This window comes from Phacochoerus africanus, chromosome 6 (assembly GCF_016906955.1).
Source record: "Phacochoerus africanus isolate WHEZ1 chromosome 6, ROS_Pafr_v1, whole genome shotgun sequence".
Classification (NCBI taxonomy): Eukaryota; Metazoa; Chordata; class Mammalia; order Artiodactyla; family Suidae; genus Phacochoerus; species Phacochoerus africanus.
The window spans coordinates 124,085,501-124,109,910 of record NC_062549.1 but is presented as its reverse complement, the minus strand read 5'-3'; the positions used below and the strand labels follow the sequence as shown (position 1 = coordinate 124,109,910).

Sequence of the window (24,410 nt, the reverse complement as noted above, 5' to 3'; positions counted from 1 at the left end):
ACCTACTTATTTCTAATCCATAGATGGTTTCACAATACTGCTTAGTTTCACTTCTTTAGTTTGTCTTTTCCCAACATTTTTTGCAGTCCACGGTATTTGCTGGCATGGAGCTCAGGCTTTGAAACAAGTCATTGGAAGATGTTACATTTGAAGGCCTAAATTTAGCTTTAGAATTCTGCTTATTTTTTTTTGTTTAAGAGCTTTCTATTTTATTTTGTGGTAGTAGAACTCATTTCTTGATCTCCAGCCCTCTTCGCTCATGATTCTCCAGTTTTGCTCACTAATGGTAAAACCACTAAAGAGAGGCTGAACGACTTATCAGAAATGTAGAGAGTGTTACACATTCAGTGTGTGTGTTTGTGTTAGGCAGTTTCTAACTTTGAGAGTTTGAATTCTTCATCAGAACTCTCCAGTTTTTTTTTTTCAGCCCTATATTTCTCTTCTAGTGAAATAAATGCATCATTTAAAATACTGTTCATAACAATTATTCATTTATGGTTTTAATATTTATTAAGTCACTGTGAGCAAGTGAGGCTCTTTGATTGGAAACTGGTATGTAAAAATGAAAAATAACCTTGTACTTTGTTTTCTAATGATGTGTATTGGTTTCAGAGTAACAAGACCAACTTTATTTTTTTAAATTAATTAATTTATTTATTAAAAAATATTACTCAAATGAATTTATCACATCTGTAGTTGTATAATGATCATAACAATCTGATTTCACAGGATTTCCATCCCACAGCCCAGGCACATCCCCCCATCCCCCAAACTGTCTCCTCTAGAGACCATAAGTTTTTCAATGTCTGTGAGTCAGCATCTGTTCTGCAAAGAAGTTCCATCTGTCTTTTTTCAGATTCCACATGTCAGTGAAAGCATTGGATGTTGGTGTCTCATTGTACGGCTGACTTCACTTAGCATGATAGTTTCTAGGTCCATCCATGTTGCAAAAAATGCCGGTATTTCATTCTTTTTAATGGCTGAGTAATAGTCCATTGTGTATATGTACCACATCTTCTGGATCCACTCCTCTGTCGATGGACATTTAGGTTGTTTCCATGTCTTGGCTGTTGTAAATAGTGCTGCAATGAACATTGGAGTACATGTGTCTTTGTGAGTCGTGGTTTTCTCTGGATCGACGCCCAGGAGTGGGATTGCTGGATCAAATGGTAGTTCTATGTTTAGTTTTCTGAGGAATCTCCATACTGCTTTCCACAGTGGTTGCACCAATTTACAATCCCACCCATAGTGTCATAGGGTTCCTTTTTCTCCACACCCTCTCCAGCACTTATAGTTTGTAGACTTTTGGAGGATGGCCGTTCTGGCCAGTGTAAGGTGGTACCTCATAGTGGTTTTGATTTGCATCTCTCTAATTATGAATGATGCTAACATCTTTTCATGTGTTTCTTGGCCGTCTGTATGTCTTCTTTGGAGAACTGTCTGTCTAGATCTTCTGCCTATTTTTGGATGGGGTTGTTTGTTTTTTTGGTATGGAGCTGCAGAAGTTGTTTATAAATTTTGGAGATGAATCCCTTGTCAGTTGATTCACTTGCAAAGATTTTCTCCCATTCTGTGGGTTGTCTTTTCGTGTTGTTTAGGGTTTCCTTTGCTGTGCAGAAACTTTGAAGTTTGAGTAGGTCCCATTTGTTTATTTTTGTTTTTGTTGTCAATCCTCTGAGAGGTGGATCTGAGAAGATGTTGCTGTCATTTATGTCAGAGAGTGTTTGGCCTATGCTTTCCTCTAGGAGTTTGATAGTGTCTGGTCTTATATCTAGGTCTTTAATCCATTTGGAGTTTATTTTTGTGTGTGGTGTTAGGGAGTGTTCTAATTTCATTCTTTTCCATGTGGCTGTCCAGTTTTCCCAGCACCACTTATTGAACAAGCTGTCCTTTCTCCATTGTATATTCTTGCCTCCTTTGTCATAGATGAGTTGGCTGTAGGTGTGTGGGTTTAATTCTGGGCTTTCTATCCTGTTCCTCTCATCTATATTTCTGTCTTTGTGCCAGTACCATACGGTTTCGATGACTGTTGCTTTGTAGTATATACTGAGGCCCGGGAGCCTGATTCCTCCAACTCCATTGTTCTTTTTCAGGATGTCTTTGGCTATTCTGGGTCTTTTGTGCTTCCAAACACACTTTAGAATATTTTGTTCAAGTTCTGTGAAAAATGTCCTTGCTAATTTGATAGGGATTGCATTGAATCTGTAGATTGCCTTGGGTAGTATAGTCATTTTGATAATATTAACTCTTCCAATCCACGATCATGGTATATCTTTCCATCTATTTGTGTCAGCTTTGATGTCTTTCATCAGTGGCTTGTAGTTTTCAGAGTACAGGTCTTTTGTTTCTTTAGGTAGGTTTACTCCTAGGTATTTTATTCTTTTGGATGCGATGGTAAACGGAATTGCTTCCCTAATTTCCTTTTCTGCTCTTTCATTGTTAGTATATAGAAATGCGGTTGATTTCTGTGTAATGATTTTGTATCCTGCGACTTTGCCAAATTTGTGGATGAGCTCTAACAGTTTTCTGATAGAATCTTACAGATTCTCTCGGTATAGTATCATGTCATCTGCAAATAGGGATAGTTTTCCTTCTTCCTTTTCAATTTGGATTCCTTTTATTTCTTTTACTTCTCTGATTGCTGTGGCTAGGACTTCCAAAACTATGTTGAAGAGTAGTGGCGGGAGCGGACATCCTTGTCTTAACAAGATCAACTTTAGAGAGAAGGTTTTTTTGTTTTTGTTTTTGTTTCACTATTTCAGAATTAGTCTGTTTTGAGTCTTGTTTAGAAAAAAGTAAAATATCTAGTAAAATTACAGAATTTAAAACGAACATTTTTTTATCAAATAGTTTAACATTTCAAGCATGATTCTTGCTAGGATCTCTTTTTGTTTACTTTGCCTTTTCATTATTTATATGAATAGTGTTAAATTAACTTTTCTCCTCATTTTAAGATTTAAAGCACTCACTTTTTTTTTTTTTTGGTCATGTGGAAGTTCCTGGGCTAGGGATCAAACCTGAGCCACAACAGTGACAACAGTTCTCAACTGTTAGACCACCAGGGAACTCTCAAATTACCCACTTTTGAATGTTTAGGGTTTGTTATGTTTATATTGTTTCTTAGTGTATTGTAATTAAAACGTCCAGTTAAAAACCCAGATAAGTTCAATGGATTAGATAAAATTTATCTTAAAAAATGTTTCTTCTATATTGAATAACATTATATATTTAACATAAACTCTTTTGTCATTTTTTAAAGTTTTATTGAAGTAAAGTTGATTTACAATGTTGTGATAAATTTCTGCTGAACCAGGTGATTCAGTTATACACATAGACATACCCATTCTTTTTCAGATTCTTTTCCCATGTAGGTTATCACAGAATGATGGGTAAAGTTCCCTGTGCTATGTGCTGTATAACAGGTCTGACCACCCATTCCACATACAGTAGTGTGCATATGCCAGACCCGGACACTCAATCCATTCCTTCTCCCTACCTGTCCCCTCACCATAGCCAAAGCTGGTGAGTCTGTTTCTGTTTTGTAAATAAGTTCATTTGTTTCATTTTTAAAAATTAGATTCCACATGTAGGTGATATTTTGTGATGTTTGTCTTTCTTTGACTAACTTCACATAGTATGATAATCTCTAGTTGCATCCATGTTGCTGCAAATAGCATTATTTTGTTCTTTTTTATGATTGAGTATTCTTCCTTTGTAGTATTGCAGATTCTTTTCCCATGTAGTATTGCATTGTATTTGTATGTGCCACATCTTCTTTATCCAGTCCTCTGTCAGTGGACATTTAGGTTGCTTCCATAGCTTGGCTGTTGTAAATACTGCTACAATGAACATTGGGGCACATGGATATTTTTGAATTATGGTTTTATTTGAGTATGTGCCCTGGGTGGCATTGCTGGATTATATGGTAGTTCTATTTTTTTTTTTTTTTGGCTTTTTGCCATTTCTTGGGCCGCTCCTGCGGCATCTGAAGGTTCCAGGCTAGGGGTCTAATCGGAACTGTAGCTGCCAGCCTACGCCAGAGCCACAGCAACGGGGGATCCGAGCCGTGTCTGCAACCCACACCACAGTTCACGGCAACACCGGATTGTTAACCCACTGAGCAAGGGCAGGGGTCAAACCTTCAACCTCATGGTTCCTAGTCGGATTCCTTAACCATTGAGCCACGACGGGAACTCCACGGTAGTTCTATTTTTAGTTTTTCGATCAACCTCTGGACTGTTTTCCTTGGCGGATGTACCAATTTACATTCCCACCAACAGTGTAGGAGGGTTCTCTTCTCCATACCCTCTCCAGCACTTATTGTGTGTAGACTTTTTGATGATGGCCATTTTGACTGGTGTGAGGTGATACGTTATTGTAGTTTTTATTTACTCATAGACATATCCATTCTTTTTCAGATTCTTCTTAAATGGGTTATCACAGAATACTGGGTTAAGTTCCCTGTGCTACGTAACAGGTCTGTGTCGACCATCCATTCCACATAAAATAGTGCGCATATGCCAAACCCATACACTTAGTGAAGCATCTTTTCATGTGCTTTTTGGCCATCTGTATGTCTTCTTTGGAGAAATGTGTATTTCCTTTTTTTTTTTTTTTTTGTCTTTTTGCCTTTCCTAGGGCCGCTCCTGCGGCATATGGAGGTTCCCAGGCTGGGGGTCTAATTGGAGCTGTAGCCACAGCAACGTGGGATCCCAGCCGCATCTGCAACCTACACCACAGCTCAGGGCAACGCCAGATCCTTAACCCCCTGATCGAGGCCAGGGATCGAACCCGAAACCTCATGGTTCCTAGTCAGACTCGTTAACCACTGAGCCATGATGGGAACTCCTGGAGAAATGTATATTTAAATCTTTGGCCCATGTTTTTGATTGGGTTGTTTGTTTCTTTTTGATGTGGAGCTTCATGAGTTGTTTATATATTTTGGAGATTAATCTCTTGTCAGTTGCTTTTTTTTTGCAAATATTTCTCTCATTCTGGGAGTTACGGTTTTGTTTATGGCTTCCTTTGGTATGCAAAAGATTTTAAGTTTTTTTTTTGTTTGTTTTTAGTTTTCTTTTTAGGGCCACACCTGTGGCATATGGAAGTTCCCAGGCTGGGGGTCAAATTGGAGCTATGGCTGCTGGCCTACACCACAGCCACAGCAGTGCGGGATCCAAGCCACATCTGTGACCTACACCACTGCTCACGGCAATGCCGGATTCTTAACCCATTGAGCAAGGCCAGGAATTGAATCCACAACCTCATGGATCCTAGTCAGGTTCGTTAACCACTGAGCTATGAAAGGAATTCCAGATTTTAAGTTTTAATTGGGTCCCAGTTGTTTATTTTTGTGTTTGTTTTCATTACTCTAGGAGGTGGATCTGAAAAGATAACTGCTGTGGTTTATGTCAAAGAGTGTATTCCCTGTGTTTTCCCCTAAGAGTTTTAGATTATCTTGTCTTACGTTTAGGTCTTTAATCCATTTTGAGTTTATTTTTGTGTGTAATGTTAGAGTGTTCTAATTTCATTCTTTTACATGCAGCTGTCCAGTTTTCCCAGCCATTTATTGAACAGACTGTCTATTCTCCATTATGTATTCTTGCCTCTGTTATCATAGATTAGTCGACCGTAGGTGTGTGGGTTTATTTTAGGACTTTCTATCCTATTCCATTGATCTATATTTCTGTTTTTGTGCCAGTAACATACTGTTTTGATGGTAGCTTTGTGGTATAGTCTGAAGTCAGAGAGCCCGATTCCTCTAGCTCCATTTTTCTTTCTCAGGAGGGCTTTGGCTATTCTGGGTCTTTTGTGCTTCCAAACAAACTTTAAAGTATTTTGTTCTAGTTCTGTTAAGAAAGTCCTCAGTAATTTGATAGGGATTGCATTGAATCTGTAGATTGACTTGGGTAGTATAAGTCGGTTTGTACAATATTGATTCTTTGAATCCAAGAGCATGGCATATCTTTTCATCTGTGTCATCTTTGGTATCTTTCATCAGCATCTTACAGTTTTCAGAGTACTGGTCTTTTGTCTCTAGGTAGATTTATTCCTAGGGATTTTATTCTTTTTGATGTGATGGTAAATGGAATTGTTTCCCTATCTTCTCTTTCTGATCTTTCATTGTTAGTATATAGAAATGCAGTTGATTTCTGTGTATTAATTTTATATCCTGCATCTTTACCAAATTCATTGATGAGCACTAACAGTTTTCTGGTAGCATCTTTAGGTTTTTCTAGGTTATAGTATCATGTCATCTGCAAACAGTGATAGTTTTACTTTTTCCTTTTCCAATTTGGATTCCTTTTATTTCTTTTTCTTCTCTGATTGCTGTGGCACAGACTGCCAAAACTATGTTTCACAGTAGTGGCAAGAGTGGACATCCTTGTCTTGTTCTTGATTTTAGCAGGAATTCTTTCAGCTTTCTTCACCATTACGAATGATGTTAGCTGTGGTGTTGTCATATATGGCATTTATTATGTTGAGGTAGGTTCCTTCTGTGGCCTACTTTCTGGAGGGTTTTTTATCAGAAATGTTGTATTTTGTCAGAAGCTTTTTCTGCTTCTATTGAGAGGATTGTGTGGTTTTTATTTATCAGTTTGTGTGATCGATGTATCACACTGATTGAGTTGTGGATACTGAAGAGTCCTTGCATCCCTGGGCTAAATCCCGCATGGTCATGGTTTATGACCCCTTTAATGGATTGTTGAATTTGGTTTGCTAGAATTTTGTTTAGGATTTTTGTGTTTATATTCGTCAATGATATTGATCTGTAATTTTCATTTTTTGTGGTATATTTGTCTGGTTTTGATATCACAGTGATGGTGGCCTCATAGAATGAGTTTGGGAGTGTTTCTTCCTCTGAAGTATTTTTGGAAGGATAGGTATTAACTCTTCTCTAATTGTTTGATAGAATTTGTGAAACCATCTGGTCCTGAACTTTTGTTTTTTAAAAGGTTTTAATTCACAGTTTCAATTTCAGTACTTGTGAATTTCAGTTTCAATCTGCTGATGTCCTATTTCTTCCTTATTCAGTCATGGAAGATTGTACCTTTCTAAGAATTTATCCATTTCTTCTAAATTATTCATTTTAATGGCATGTAGTTTTTTGTAGTAGTCTCTTACGATCCTAAAATTTCTGTGGTGTCAGTTGTAACCTCTTTTTCATTTCTAATTTTTTGATTTAAGCCCTCTCCCTTTTTTGCTTGATGAGTCTGGCTAAAGGTTTATCAATTTTGTGATCTTTTCAGAGAACCAGCTCTTAGTTTCATTAATCTTTTCTCTTGTTTTCTTTGTCTCTATTTTGTTTATTTCTGCTCACATCTTTATGATTTCTTTCCTTCTTCTCACTTTGGGTTTTGTTTGTTCTTTTTTCTCTAGGTGCTTTAGGTGTAAGGCTAGGTTGCTCATTTGAGATTTTTCTTGATTCCTGAGGTAAGCTTGTGTTACTCTAAACTTCCCTCTTAGAACTGCTTTTACTGCTTCCCATAAGTTTTAGGTTGTTACGTTTTCATTTTCATTTGTCTTTAGGTGTTTTTTGATTTCTACTTTGATTTTTTTTCAGTGAGCCATTGGTTGTTCAGTAGCATATTGTTTAGCCTCCATGTGTTTTTTTTTTTTTTTTTTACAGTTTTTTCTTGTGGTTGATTTCTAGTCTCATAGTGTGTGGTCCGAAAAAACATGCTTGATGTGATTTCAGTTTTCTTAAATTTAGTGAGACTTGATTTGTGGTCCGAGATAAGATGTATCCTGGAGAGTGTTCTGTGTGCACTGCTGTTTATTCTGCTGCTTTCAGATGGAATGTTCTACAAATATCCATTAAGTCTGTGTGGTCTAATGTGTCATTTAAGTCCTTTGTTTCTTTACTGATTTTCTGTCTGGAAGATCTGTCTATAGATGTAAGTGGGGTGTTAAAGTCTCTTACTGTTATCGTGTTACAGTTGATTTCTCCTTTTATGGATATTAGCAGTTGCTTTATATAATGTGGTGCTCCTATGTTGGAGTGTATATATTTATGATTGTTATATGTTCATCTTGGATCGATCCCTTGATCATTTGGGTAGTGTCCTTTGTTTCTTATAAACTTCTTTATTTTGAAGTCTATTTTGTCTGATAGGGGTATTGCTACTGCAGCTTTGTTTTGATTTCCATTTGCCTGGAATACATTTTTCCATCCTCTCACTTTCAGTCTGTAGGTGTCCCTAGATCTGAAGTGGGTCTCTTGTAGCTGGCATATATAAAGTTCTTGTTTTTGTATCCATTCAACCAGTTTGTGTCTTTTAGTTGGGGCATTTAATCCTTTTACATTTAAGGTAATTATTGATATATATGTTCTTATTGCTATTTTGTTAATTATTTTGGTTTTGTTTTTGTTGTCCTTTTTAAGTTGCTGATCTCTTAATTTCAAGTGCCTTTCCAATATCCTGCAGTCATACTCTCCTCTTCTCACAGTTGCTGATTTTGCCATCATGTTTGTTTGTGGATAATTTCCTACCTTTACTGTATGTTTGCCTTTACTGGTGAGCCTTCTCACTTGTAATTTTTATTGTTTCTAGTTGTGGCCTTTTCAGTCTAGAGAAGTTCCTTTAGTATTTTTTGTAAAGCTGGTTTGGTGGTGCTGAACTCTTAACTTCTCCTTGTCTGTAAAGCTTTTGATTTCTCTGTTAAATCTGAATGAGAGCCTTGTTGGCTAGAGTATTCTAGTTTATAGATTGTTCTTTTTCATCACTTTAAATATATTGTGCCTCTCCCTTCTGGCATGCAGAATTTCTTCTGAAAAATCAGCTGATAACCTTCTCAGGGTTCCACCTTGTATGTTTTTTGTTGCTTTTCCCTAGTTGCTTTTAATATTTTCTCTTTGTCTTTAATTTTGGTCAGTTTGATTAATATGTGTGTCAGGCTGTTCCTCCTTGGGTTTATCCTATATGGGACTTGCTGTGCTTCCTGGACTTGAAAATTAGGGTTTTCTTTCCCTTGTTAGGGAAGTTTTTGGCTATTATCTTTTAAAATTTTTTCTCTGGTCCTTTCTCTGTCCGTGTAAGTATTGGTACGTTTATTGTTGTCTTATAGGTCTCTTAGACTGTTCTCATTTCTTTACTCTGTTCTGGGTGATTTCCACCAGTCTGTCTTCCATGTCACTTATTCATTCCTCTGCTTCATGTATTCTGCTGTTGATTCCTTCTAGGGTATTTTTCATTTCAGTTACTGTATTGTTCACCTCTGTTTTTTAAATCATCTATCTTTGTTAAACATTTCTTGTAATTTTTCTTTCAATCTTTGTCTCCATTTTTTTCCCCTGAGATCTTGAATCATCCTTACTATCATTACTCTAAAGTCTTTTTCATGTAGGTTGCCCATTTCCACTTCATTTAGTTGTTCTTCTGGAGTTTTGTCTTGTTCCTTTCTATGGAGTATTTTTCTGCCATTTCATTTTGTATGGCTTTTTGTGTTTTTGTTCTTCTTTCTGTAGCCTGCAGGGTTGAGCACCTCTTGCATCTGTTGGCTGACACCTGGTAGGTGACATTGGTCGAGGGACTTGTGCTGGCTTCCTGACGGGTGGAGCTGCATCTTGTCCCTCTGGTGAGCAGGGACATGTCTAAGGGTGGAATTAGAGGTGGCTATATGCTTAGGAGGACCTTAGGTAGCTCTTCTGTTGATGGGTAGGTCTGTGTTGGTCATTTGGCCTGGGGCTTCTCAGCTCTGGTGCTTGTAGGCTGTTTGTGGGGCCAGATTTTTCCAAAATGGAAACCTCTAAAGGGGCTCATGCCAGTAATTATTCCCTGGGACCATCATGTCCAGTGTCCTGCCCCCACAGTAAGACACAGCTGGCCCCTGCCTCTCCAGGAGACCCTCCAAGACCCGCAGGCCCAGATTATTACAGAGTCCCTGCTTTGCCCTGGTATCCAGGGCATGTGAAACCTTGTGCGTGCCCTCCAAGGATGTAGTCTATTTCCTCCGGTCCTGTAGAGCTCCTGTGCTAAAGCCCCACTGACCTTTGCCACTGAATGCTCTGGGGGCTCCTCTTCCCCATACCAACCCCCAGGCTAGGGGACCTGATAGGGGTACTGGAACTGTCACTCCTGTTGTACTCTCACTCCCATTGCACTACCCCGGGAACTCCCCTTACTGTGCTTCTGTACATTTGTTATGGTGACCAACTCTAAACATACCTTTCAGAGGGTTTATGTATAGACATAGCCTGAGATTCCGGCGGAGTTAGAGTAGGCGTGTTTTCAGTATTGGAGAAAATAGGAATGACATTAAAGGTTTTTTTAACAGTCTGACACAGATCTCTGATACAACATTCTTTAGATGCTTTAGTTTTTCTTTGAGAAACCTGAAAGAGCTGGAAATATTCCTAGGGGAATATATAAATTTAAAGCAAAGTATTCTAAATTTAATCTAGAAGGTGATTAACTTAAATTGGTGTTAATTCATCTTTAAATGTTTGGTAGAATTCATCTGTAAAGCCGTCTAGTCCTCGACTTTGTTTTTTGGGAATATTAAAATTCATTTTCATTACTGGTAATTGATATGTTGATATTTTTATTTCTTCTTGGTTCAGTCTTGAGAGAGTGTACATTTCTAGGAATTTGTTCATCATTTCTGATTTTATTGCTTTGGGTCCTCTCTCTCTTTCTTACTAGGTCTGGTTAAAGGTTTATCAGTTCTGTTTTTCTTTTCAAAGAACCAGCTCTTAGTTTCATCTATCGTTTCTATTTTTTTTTAAACCTCTTTCATTTATTTCTGTTTTGATCTTTATGATTTCTTTCCATGAACTTTGGGTTGTATTTGTTCTTATTTTTCTAGTTCCTTTAGGTATAAGGTTAGGCTGTTTATTTGAGATTTTTCTTGTTTCCTGAGGTAGGCCTGTATCACTATAAACTTCCCTCTTACAACTATTTTGCTGTGTCCTATGGATGTGGGGTTGTGCTTTCATTTTCACTTTTCTCATTTTCTTATTTTTAAAAATTTCTTATTTTATTTCTTCAGTGGTCTATTGGTTTTTAGTAGCATATTGTTTAGCCTCTGTGGTTTTTTTTGCAGGTTTTTTTTTTTCTTGTAGTTCATGTCTTGTCACATAGTGTTGTAGTTGGGAAAGATTCTTGATATGATTTTAATCTTAAATTTATTGAGAATTATTATCATTATTATTTTTGGCCTTTTTGCCATTTCTTGGGCCATTTCTGCGGCATATGGAGGTTCCCAGGCTAGGGGTCCAATTAGCTGTAGCCGCCGGCCTACGCCACAGCCACAGCAACACGGGATCTGAGCTGCATCTGCAACTTACACCACAGCTCACGGCAATGCCGGATCCTTAACCCACTGAACCAAGGCCTCATGGTTCCTAGTTGGATTCGTTAACCACTTGAGCCACGATAGGAACTCCCATTGAGAATTATTTTGAAGCTTAACATGGGATCTCTCCTGGAGAATGTTCCATGTGTACCAGACAAGAATGTGTATTCTGCTGCTTCACATGGAATGCTGTATATATGTACATGAATTAAACCTGTCTGTTCTAATGTATTATTTAAGGCTGGTGTTTCCTTACTGATTTTTCTGTCTAGATGATCTTCCTTTGATGTGGGTGTTAAAGTTCCCTACTCTTACTGTTACCATCAATTTCTCCCTTTTTATCTGTTAATATTTGATTTCTGTATTTAGATACTCCTGTGTTAGCTCCATATATATATTTACAATTGTTATATCTTCTTGGATTGATCTCTTGGCTATTAAATAGTGTCCTTCTTTGTCTCTTGTTATAGTCAGTTTTAAAGTCTATTTTCTCTGCTAAAATATCTGCGGCTGTGAGTGCTGAGTCCAAGGTGTCTCAAAGCTGGTGTCAGCCTGCCGACAGGTGGGCCTGTATCCCTGCCTGGCTGGCTGCTTGGCCTGAGGCATCCAAGTACTGGCACTGAGAGGGTGTTGGGTGGGGCCTCGTTCTGGTGCTGCTAAGCATCAGGGAGGAGAATGGCACTTGCCAGCGCCAGTGTTCTCATGGTGGAATGAGCTCCCCCTAATGGCTGCTGCCATTGTCTGTGTCTCTTGGATGAGCTCCAGTTGCCACCTGCATCTCTGGGAGGCTCACCAACTTTAGAACAGGTTATGACCTAGGCTTCTTTCAAATTACTGCTTATGCCTTGGGTCCTGGAATGTGTGCATGTTTGTGTGTGCCCTTTAAGTGTGGATTCGCTCAACCCTTTGGCCTTCTGAAAGTGAGCCCCACTGGCCTTCAAAGCAGAATTTTCTGAGTGCTCATCTTTCTGGAAAAGGAACCCTGGGCTGGAGATCCCAACATGGGGCTCAGATTCCTTGCACCTTGGCCAGAACATCTGCAGGGAAAGAGATGAAAGGCAAAGATTTGTGTGTGTGTGTGTGTGTGTGTGTTTGCTATTTCTTGGGCCGCTCCCTTGGCATATGGAGGTTCCCAGGCTAGGGGTCAAATCGGAGCTATAGCCGCTGGCCTATGCCAGAGCCATAGCAACGCGGGATCCAAGCCACGTCTGCAACCTACACCATAGCTCACGGCAACACAGGATTGTCAACTCACTGAGCAAGGCCAGGGACCGAACCCGCAACCTCATGGTTCCTAGTCGGATTCATTAACCACTGCGCCATGACGGGAACTCTGAAAGGCAAAGATTTTGAGATGATTCATTTGCACATAACACATCTGATCAAACCATGGATAATTTGGAAAGGGATAGCTAGAGGTATAGAAAGGGATGATATTTGAATATTTTGATATTTTGAATATTACAGATTTTTGCTCTGAGAGGGAGAACATCAAGTTGTTAGCCAATTTGGAGATTGTTATTATTATTATTATTATTTTGGTCTTTTTAGGGCTGCAACCTCGGCATGTGGAAGTTCCCAGGCTAGGGGTCAAATTAGAGTTGAAGCTGCTGGCCTACACCACAGCCATAGCAATGCTGGATCTGAGCCGCATCTGTGACCTACACCACAGCTCACAGCAATGCTGGACCCTTAACCTACTGAGCGAGGCCAGGAATCAAACCTGCCTCCTCATGGTTCCTAGTCAGGTTCTTTACCACTGTGTCATCGTGGGAACTCCAAAATTATTCTTCCTCCTTTTTTTTTTTTTTTGGTCTCTTTAGGGCTGCACCCATGGCATATGGAGGTTCCCAGGCTAGGGGGTCAAATCGGAGCTGTAGCCACTGGCCTATGCCATAGCCACAGCAATGCCAGATCCGAGCTGTATCTGTGACGAACACCACAGCTCACAGCAACGCTGGTTCCTTAACCCACTGAGCAAGTCTAGGGATTGAACCTGTGTCCTCATGGATTTGTTTCCACTGAGCCACAACAGGAACTTCTCCAAGATTATTCTCGAAGGATAGGAAATGATGATTTTTCAGGCAACAGGTAGAAGGCAATATCTTTTGAAGAGTGAAAGAGGCTTGCAAGACAGTGATCTTTGTTGTGTGTTAATATCATGTTTACTGCGTTGCATAGCACTTTATGCCATCACCATAATCCTATTGAGGTGGATGATGGAACTTGCATTTTAAGATGGGAAAAGTTTAAAGATCCATGCTATCTTGCCCAAGGGCAAAAAACATGGTAAATGGAGAGCTCAGAATTTGAACTTAGGTTTATTTGATTCTATTCAAACAATTGAGAGCTTGCTGTAGTGACAGGCACAGTGTTTGCTCCTTAAGAGTTCAGAGTAGAATAAGGCATAGCTTCTGCCCTCAATATTATATAGCAGGTGAATGAGATAGTAATTTATAGAGAACCTTAGTGAGCCAGAGAAAGACTGCTTAGCCCAGTCTGAGAATGTAAGGGCCATTTTCTGCAGGACATAGTGCCTGCACTGCATCTTAAGGGAGGAAGAAGAGTTAATTACAAAGAAGTGACCTGGGGAGGATGTTGTGGCCAGGGGAACCACATGTGTCAAGGCATTCAGGCATGAAATAGAATGATTTATGTTGAACCTATTTCTGTCTAGTCCTTAAAGGATGAGATTGGTGGGAACCAGCAGAAGAGCCTGAGTTGTTGTTGTTTTCATACCTCCTTTCCTTTCTGGACAAATACTAGAGCTGGTTAAAATGTTTGTGGATAAAATGTTAGACTTTTCATTGTGGGTTTTGTCTTCCTTTTCTAGGATCAGTTCGACAGTTTAGACAAGCATACACAGTGGGGAATTGACTTCTTGGAAAGATATGCCAAATTTGTTAAGGAGAGAATAGAAATTGAACAGAACTATGCGAAACAATTGAGGTAAGTTACATTTTTTTTTCAGTCCTCAGAAATGAAGTTATATGTTCAAGTAGTTGAATATTAGATAAATGTGATATACTAGAGGTTAAAGTCTATGTTATTAATCAGAATTAGATTGAATTAGGTAACTGGCTTGTTTTACTGACTGATGTAATTAAATCATTGCCTAGAACCACAAGGAATATTGGCTAGGTAGATCATGAGTGGCTTTCATTCCAGAAAGATACTTGAAATCATAAAGTCAGGAAATGAAATGCCAGGAAAAAGAAATACATCTGTATTAATTCCATGCTTTACAGTTTTATTCTTCAACAGCTCTTTGCCCTTGCAGTCTTTCTAAAGTATTGAAGAGTTCTCCAGTTTCTCATTTCTTCAGAGTTTCTAAGGCTTAGAAATTGAGCATGCTGAGCTGAGTTTCTTCCTGTTAAAAATTTGTTACTGGTGAAAGTGATTTGGGGCTGTATTTTAGAAGATAAAAGTTTTGAAGGGAAAAATTTAATTTTGAACCAGTGAACTATATCTTAAGATTTTGTATAAGCAGAAAATCATTGTTAGACCACACCTTGACAGGTAGTTTTGCTCTAACTTACTCAATAAAATGGTGCTTGAAGTCTGAAGACTGGACAACAATATAAGGTTCTAGCTTTAGGGGTAAGGATTCTCTATATTGGATAGTGACAGAAAAATCCAACCTACAACGGCAAACATGAGTAAAAAGTCCAGGCGTATTTTGACTCATGGGTCAGATGTGCCCAGACTGCATTTCTTGGCTCTGCTTCCCCTCGTTGCCTTCATCTTCAGGTTCCACTCAGTACCGTCCTTTCCACACCCGTAGCGCTAGATTTCACATCTTCACACCTCTGCACCCCGGGGAAGAACCATGATCTTCTCTGTTGTGCATTTGGGGGAGGAGAGCAGACAGAAAAGGAGAGAAGAAAATAAAGGGAGAAGAGGAAGAAGGGAGAGTGCAAGCTTGTATCAGCTTTTTTCCTCCAGAAATCCCAGTGGAAGTCTCCCTTTGTCTTGCTGACCCTGGTCCAGTTATACACTTAGCCTGAACAGTTCACTGAAATGAGAATATTTGATTTATAGCTAAAGGTAGGGAGGGATAATTGCCCAAAAGAAATTTAACTTAGTGGGTCACAGAAGGAAGGGGGATGTTTTGAGTGATAAACCACATGTGTCTACTAGTAGTAGTGGTTTATGTCACCAGTTGACGGGGTGTAGGGATGAAATAGACTAATATGATGAATAGATTCTTATAATATTTTTATAATGAAATACATACTACTACTATGACATTTATCAAAATAGCATCATTCTAATTTCCTGATCTTCTTTGCTTCCTCTGTTTTTTTGTTTTGTTTTGTTTTGTTTTTGCTTTTTTTTTGGCTTTTTGCTATTTCTTGGGCCGCTCCCACGGCATATGGAGATTCCCAGGCTAGGGGTCGAATCGGAGCTGTAGCCACCAGCCTACGCCAGAGCCACAGCAGCGCGGGATCGAGCCGCGTCTGCAACCTACACCACAGCTCTCGGCAACGCCGGATCGTTAACCCACTGAGCAAGGGCAGGGACCGAACCCGCAACCTCATGGTTCCTAGTCGGATTTGTTAACCACTGCGCCACAACGGGAACTCCCCTCTATTTTTTTTTAATAAAGTATTTTCCATATGAAAATAAGAACTGGGAACCTGCTGGTATATGAATAATAATTGTGATGGTATTTTGCCCATCCAAAACTTAAGATTTGGGAACTTTACCATTCAGGAATCTGGAAGCATTAAGGACCTCCGAAAAGTTAAAATAGCAATCAGAAAATGTTTTCATGGAGTTCCTCGGTGGTTCAGTGGTTTAAATATCTGGCATTGTCCTTGCTGTGGCATGGGTTCAATCACTGGTCCAGGAACTTACGCATGCCACATGCTTGGCCAAAAAATATGTATTCCTGTGTGAACAATGAACAATTTCCCTCATTTAATTTTTAATTTGGTCTCAACTCTAGCTTATTAAGTTTTCTGGTTTCTAAGTTTTCCAGTAGAAGTGAAGAGAAGAAATGCTATTGAGATTACAGTGATGTGATGGCAGTGTGAAGTAACCAACAGTAAAGAAAAGATTAAAATACTGCAAAAAAAAAAAAGAGAGAAAACTGTTTCCAGCCTCAAAGTACCTGTCAGTAAGGGAACGATGACAAATTCTGTGGAACATGCAGTTTAAATAAATCAGTAGCACATTTAAACTTTAAAAAGGCCGTTGATACTCAGTCTGTAGGTATAAAAAGCAAGTTACGGAATTGAAGGTACAGCAAGATCTCCGTCTTGCTTACGTGAGCTTGAGTACACACCATGTGTGCAATGTGTCTGTGTTCTGAAGAGGGCTGAAAGGATATACCCCAAATTGTTTTAGAGTGGTTACCCCTGGAGAATGAGAGTGAGGAAATGAGAAGGGAAGAAACTTAACACTCTTTACTTATCCTTGTGAATTTTTTGTCTTTTCAGTGATCGGGTAATCTTAATGGTATATTTCAAAAGAATCCTATCACAAACTATAAAGTAAAATTGGGAAGTTATAAGGTACAACTTCAGCAATCCTCAACATTTAATTCTCCAGAATAACTTGGGCCTCAAGCATTTCAGGATGGCCAAGGTTTTACCCCAGTAACAGGACTAATCAAATGGAGACTTGCTTGCCTTTCTGTTTTGTGATGGATAATAACCATTACAATTTCCACTTACTTGTTAAAAGAGATTTTAACAACACTTCTTTGAAGCAGGAGTGGTATTAGAACCCACAATTACATGACATGAAAAATACGATTTTATAGTGACCAATAGGTTTTATTATGCGCACATGCTCTAGTTCAGTGATGGACATCTTTTTTTCTGTTCCAGCACACGAAAGAAATTCAGCACATGTTCATCCTAACAGTGGCTCTCTCTTGCAGTGATTCTCAACAAGGGCAGGATTTTTGGAAGGTGTTATGGACTCTAGAAGGAAAGAGCTGGGAGGAGGCAAGTGTAACTTGAAAACCACCAGCTCTCTTCCCTTCCTCTACACCGAGTTGCTGCTTTGGATGAATACTTAGTAAATGATTGAAATATCAGCTGCTCTTTATGGTACCTGTTTTGTCCAAAGGGAAGCGGTGTGCATTGTTTATTCCCTCTTCTTTAATGGAAAAAATTCTTTTGGTTAACTCCCTCTTGTTTTTGCTACTGAAGTGGACAATGTTTTTTCATAGTTGAGCAGCTGTTTTTTCTTCTATAATAACTATATTCAGAATGTTAAACATTTAAATTTCAGATATATTGTAGGATTAAATTTGTGGTATATTTTTTGTAAATATATTTTTATAAATTTGTATTTGCACAAACTTAATTTGCAGTATAACTTTGGCAGTCCTAGTTTATTTTCTTCTCTGTCCTTTTTTCTGTTTTGATGGCTTTGGTTTAACTTTAATATTAATGTTTAAGTTTAATATTAATATTCATTTTTGGTAATAGTTTGAGGATGAGAATAAATAGAAAATAAGACATCTAATCATGTTTGGAGACAGTTATAAACAATTGAACCATGTCCATTTTGATGGATAATAAGTGATGACTTTGAATCACTTGGTAGAACATTTTTTTGTTTGTGGACATAAAAAACTAATACGTTTATACTATTGTATTTGTATGGCAGAAACTAAATTTTCTTCAGTTAAAAAAAAGAAGCTGTCTATAGATGATAGCTTGTATCTTTTTTTTTCCCTGTAGCAGAAATAATCAGAGCATTAAGTTCTATCATAGAAATTGCTATCTAAAATTATATTCCCCTACTTCCACCCCAGATCATTCCTTTTTGGCTCAGATGTGACTGTGTGGTACTGCAAGAGAAATAGAGTGAATGACAGAAAGCCTAAAAACTATTCTTACCTTAACTAGAACAGAAATCTCTCCAAATTTCTTTGATCTTATTTTTATTTCTGTATCCTTGCCAAGCCTGGCAACATAGCTGGTTCCTCTTGAACTAAGTGAGTATAAATTGAATGCATAAATAATTGAATGGTCTGTGTTTCAGTTTAGTTTAGAAATTAGGGTCTCTAACCATATGATGAACCTTTAACCATATACTGCTTTCTCTCCATGCTAGAGTTTATGTCATGTATCAGTGTGAGGAGTTTGTTCTTCTAAGAGCTCCCCGAATATTTAGGATATGTTTAGATACAGGATAATGGAAATGAAACCATTTTGTATTTTCTGTTTAATCTTTATTTGCTCATGCCTCTGTATCAGAATTTTCTGTTTTTCTGCCCCTGTTTAGTCTCAGAAGAACCTAGGGAGCCTGTCTTTGTACTGACTTGTGGAAAGTGGAGATTGCTTTTATTCTCTGGTTGGTTATTGTTTTGCTCTTGACTCGTGGGCCGCCCTTGAGTTTTGATCAACTGCTTAATGTCGTAAACCCTAATAATCTCATTTAGATTGTAGGCAGGAGGAACTGTTCCCTGTATCTTGGGGTTTAGATTAACTTTTTTTTTCCTTGTCTTTTTGTCTTTTTTAGGGCCACACCCACAGCACATAGAGGTTCCCACGTTAGGGGTCTGATAGGGGCTGTAGCCACTGGCCTACGCCAGAGCCACAGAAACACCAGATCGGAGCTGCATCTGTGACCTATACCACAGCTCACGGCAACACTGGATCCTTAACCCCCTGATCGAGGCCAGGGATCAAACCCGAAACCTCATGGTTCCTAGTCAGATTCGTTAACCACTGAGCCACAACAGGAACTCCTTAGGTTAACTTTCTTTGAATTGGATCCTTTGGAAACTCTTTCGTTATTGTGAGTCCCCTGTAGTTCTTGAGTCTGCCTGGTATGTACCTAGCTGTCTATATCCAGATGACTTATTGGCTAAATAATTTTTACGTCTTGATTCTAGAACTTGATCTCCCTATAAAATGTGAAGTCCACACAGGGAAGAGATTTTTGTTTGTTCTGTGCAGTGTGTATTCCTAACTTTTAGAACAGTCCTTGTAGAGAGCAATCACTTTTCTTGGTATTTATTTAATACTGATGTAGCATTTAATGTGTTGGCACTATCCTGAGTGCTTTTGCACATACTAATACATCTCCTATTCATAAAGACCCAATGAGATCTTGGTATTATATTACATATTGGGAGATGGAGTTACAGAGAGGTGAAGAAAGAGCTAGCTGGATTCAAATCTGGCTGCAGAATCTGAGCACATGGTTCTACCTCTCAGCATGGGAGAATGACTAATTCTCTATGGAAGAAGTTTTTTTTTTCTGTCACCAGTACTTAAGTACCATTGAGACACCTTTGGGTTTCTAAGGTATTTTACTATAGCCAATAATAAATTATCTGAAAACTACATAACATACTCATTCCAACCAACACATCTGATTATAATGTAACAATTATAGAAATTCAATTAAATATAAATTAAATCATGTATTTCATAAATTTAGGTCTAGTTGTATCTTTTTCCATAAAGATAAGGACAGGTTAAAAAAAAAAAGGTTAACACACTTTAGAAGTCCTTCCTTTTAAGAAAATGTATTTGTCACTAAGGAAAATTAAAAACTAACCTTTCAAAGAGCCCTGTTTATTTTTATTTCCTTAAGAGGCATTAAGAATATTTCTGGATATTTTTTAAACCTCCTTTTGAAAGTGTTAATTCCTTTAATTATGAGAATTTAGGTAAATACTTTCTATTTTGTTCTTCTCATAACCTGTTATAAATTGGAATTAGGAGTAGCATAGTGTTACTTAAATTCTCTAATTCTTGCCTTTAATAGTCTCCCTAACTATTAGCTATTTTCTTCTAATGATTTATCAGGAAACAGTAGCATGACAGTTGGAGAACTTTAATATAGCTAACTATATTTTCCTTATATGTTTGATTTAGGCTTCTTGCAGTTATCGTTAGAATATTTTTGCTGTGTATTTTTTGGTTTTGTTTTTTTTAAGATTTTTTAAAGGTTTTTTTTTTTGGTCTTTTTGCCTTTTCTAGGGCCGCTCCTGCGGCATATAGATGTTCCCAGGCAAGGGGTCTAATCAGAGCTGTTGCTGCTGGCCTAACGCCACAGCCACAGCAATGTGGGATCTGAGCCGCATCTGCGACCTACACCACAGATCACGGCAACGCCGGATCCTTAACCCACTGAGCAAGGCCAGGGATCGAACCCATAACCTCATGATTCCTAGGCAGATTTGTTAAGCACTGCGCCACAACGGGAACTTCTAAAGTTTTTTTTGTTGTTGTTCTTTTAGTTTTCTAGTCACCCCCCCCTTTTTTTTTGTCTTTTGTGTTTTCTAGGGCGACACCTGAGGCATATGGAGGTTCCCAGGCTAGGGGTCTACACCAGAGCCACAGCAACTTGGGATCCGAGCCACATCTGTGACCTACACCACAGCTTGCATCAATGCCGGATCCTCAACCCACTGAGCAAGGCCAGGGATCAAACCCACAACCTCATCGTACCTAGTCGAATTTGTTAACTACTGAGCCACGATAGGAACTCTGTTTTTTTTCCTTTTTGACCGTCAGCATTTTTCTGCTCCAATCATTGTACTTTTTGTGCGCCATAGTACACGATTTTTGTCTAATTTATTCTGTCAAAAAAGTTGCTCCCCAACTTAATTATCCACCTTACTGCTAACCTACATTTGCAACAGCAGTTCACTTGAGAGTCATTTTCAGTTTTTATATGCTGCTGTCTCATTTAATCTTCACCAGAACTTGTTGGTCTTTGCCGCTGTTACATTTCTATGACCTTAAGAGTACTGGCCCTGTAGTAAGTATACAGCAGTGAACTTCTGTGGAATGTTTCAATCAGCGAACTCTCCCACTTTACTCATCAAGGAACTCAGGCTTATCACCTAACAAGAATCACAAAGACTATTCCTGGTTTTTATATTAAAATGTTTTCTTAGATTTTTTGGGTCTTTTTTGTCTTTTTAGGGCCGCACCTGTGGCATATGGAGCCTCCCAGGCTAGGGGTCTAATCAGAGCTGTAGCTGCCAGCCTATGCCACAGCCGTAATACCAGATCCGAGCCGTGTCTGTGACCTACACCCAGCTCATGGCAACGCCAGATCCTTAACCCACTGAGCGAGGCCAGGGATCGAACCCGAAACCTCATGGTTCCTAGTTGGATTCATTTCCGCTGCGCCATGATGGGAACTCTGTTTTTTTAGACTAAATGATGAAGCAGAACCTAACAAATAAAGCATAAAGCTCTTAAGAATGAAAATAAGTTCAAAGCAGTTGTGTTAAACATTTTGATAGTGAGATTTCCAATGAAAAGGATTTAAAGACCTTGTTTAAACAACTATAAAGAAATAAGATTATTAATGATATTGGCTATGTGGATCACTTAATTAACCTCTTTGTGCTTTCATGATGCCTTGAATAGTTTTATTTCCAAGTTATCTCTTTATAGCCATTTGAATTGTGTAACATGTCTAAAATGAGATAAAATGTTTATTTCATCATCCTAGATGTTTAAAGTATAGGCAAATCTGACAGATTTTGCTGCTTCTTTGAACCTAGTACTTTGTTATATAGTTGACCTTTAAGAACCTAATATTTAGAAGGAAAACAGAAATCATCAATGTGCAGAAGAAAATTTCTCTGAGAAATATAATACTTAAATCTGTGGTGGCAGTCTGCTTCTTTCTCAGTCTAAATTGAGCAGATAAATTTTCTCTTTTTGGTCTTGAACATACCTGAAAATACTCTTGTGAAAGATTTGCAGTTGCCTAGAAACCATGTTGTTATGCCTATCACATTTTAAACAGCAGGGAATTATTGCGTAAGTTCTTTGGGTAGACTATGAAGCTGATCCTATGTAAGCATTGCCCCATTAACAGTTTTAGGACTGAGTATCCTTGACATACTCAAGATGAAGCAAAAGAAGTAACTGGCATTTTAAAGAAATTAGAACAGATACTGACTTTACCTTCACACTCGCTGAAGTTTGGTTTTCTTCTCTTAGGTATTTCAGGCGTAAATACTTAAGTCTTATTTCTTCTTGTCGTCAATCTATTTTACTATCTGCCGCCAGTAGAGGTATAAAAATTTAGAGTGAAGCATGTCCTTTTAAAAAACATATACAATATTCAGAGGTTGTCTAATAGCACTTCTCGTAACCCCTTTTTTCACATTCAGCTTTTAAACATTGTAGTAATATGTACTTAGTGTCAAATTTACTCTCAATCATTTTTTTTTTTCCTCTTAATCGTTTTTAAGTGTATATTTCAGGTCTGTTAAAAGTGTATTCATACCTCTCAGTGACCAGTCCCTAGAACCTACTCATCTTGGAAAACTGAACATCTACCTATTAAACAGCAACTCTCCATTTTCCCTTTCTCCAGGCCCCAGTAATTCTCCTTTCTGTTTCTATGAATTGAAGCAGTAACTCTAGCTACTGCATAAGTGAAATCATACAATATGTATATTTTTTGTGTGTGTGACTGGCTTATTTCACTTATTATAATGTCTTAAGGGTTTATCCATGTTGGGGCATGTATCAGATTTCTTTCTTTTTTAAGTCAGACTGTTATTCCATTGTATGGATAATACCACCTTTTTGTATATCCATTCATCTATTGATGGACATTTCGGTTTTTCCCACCTTTTGGGTAGAGTGAATAATGACGCTATGAATATGGTGTCCAGATAACCTTGTTTGAATCCCTACTTTCAATCTTTGGGCATATACATAGAAGAGGAATGCTAAATCTTGTGGTCATTCTGTATTTAATTTTTTGAGGACTGCCATACTGTTTTCTACAATGGCTGATCTGTTTTACATTCCTAACAGCAACGCACAAGAATTCCAATTTCTCCACATCCTTGCCAACACTGGCTGTTTCTTTATAGTAGCCATCCTAATGGGTTATAAGAGATCTCACTGTGGCTCTAGATATGCATTTCCCTAATGATTACATTTTTCCCTAGAGTTACATTGAGGCCCTCCCGTTGTGTCCTTGGCATGCAGAAGTTCTCAGGCCAGGGACTGAACATAAGCTATAGCTATGGCAACACCAAGTTCTTAACCAGTAGGCCACCAGGGAACTCTGAGCGTTTTTTCGTATACTTGCTGGTCACTCGTATCTCTTTGGAGAAATGTTATTCAAGTTCTGTGTTCATTTTTTAATTGGATTATTTGTCTTTATTATTGAGTTTTAAGTGTTCTCTATATGTTCTGGATTGTAATCTTTTATAAGATAGATATATGATTTACAGATCCTTTTTCCCATCCCATAGTTGCCTTTTCACTCTGTCAATTGTAGCCTTTGAAGTACAAAACATTTATTTTATTTTTTATTTTTTTTTAGGGCCGCACCTGCAGCATATAAGGTTCCCATGCTAGGGGTTGAATTGGAGCTGCAACTGCCGGCCTACAACACAGCCATAGCAACTCAGGATCCAAGCCGTGCCTGCCACCTACACCACAGCTCACAGATCCTTGAACCCATTAAGTGAAGTCAGGGATCAAAACCGCATCCTCATGGATGTAAATCAGATTCTTTTTTTGTTGTTGTTGTTGTTGTTGTTGTTGTTGTTGCTATTTCTTGGGCCGCTCCCGCGGCACATGGAGGTTCCCAGGCTAGGGGTCGAATCGGAGCTGTAGCCACCGGCCTACGCCAGAGCCACAGCAACGCGGGATCTGAGCTGCGTCTGCAACCTACACCACAGCTCACGGCAACGCCGGATCATTAACCCACTGAGCAAGGGAAGGGACCTAACCCGCAACCTCATGGTTCCTAGTCGGATTCGTTAACCACTGCGCCACGACGGGAACTCCTGTAAGTCAGGTTCTTAACCCGCAGAGCCACAACAGAAACACCACAAAATATTTTATTATTATTTTTGGCCACGCCCACAGCATGTGTAAATCGAGGCCATGCCATAGCAGTGGCCCAAGCTGCGGCAGTGACAACACCAGATCTAACCCGCTGCGCCACAGAGAACTCTGAAGCACAAAGGTTTTAAATCTTGATGTTTATTTTTTCTTTTGTTATCTGTACTTTTGGTGTCATATCCAAGAAATCATTGCCAAATCCAGTGCTATGAAACTTTCCCCTTATTCTGAGAGTTTTATGGTTTTACCTGTTATGTTTAGATCTTGATCTCTTTTGAGTTAATCTTTGTATCGGATTTA

General features: G+C 38.6%; 1 protein-coding gene across 2 annotated transcripts in view; it reads left to right on the top strand.

Moving 5' to 3' along the window:
* The window catches only part of FNBP1L (formin binding protein 1 like), a 106,409-nt gene that overhangs the window by 35,942 nt on the left and 46,057 nt on the right, over positions 1 to 24,410 (top strand). For both annotated transcript variants that reach the window (XM_047785278.1, XM_047785277.1), the window contains exon 2: positions 14,129 to 14,244. In XM_047785278.1, coding sequence (XP_047641234.1) covers positions 14,129 to 14,244 — 116 coding nt within the window. The remainder of the gene's footprint in view (positions 1 to 14,128; positions 14,245 to 24,410) is intronic.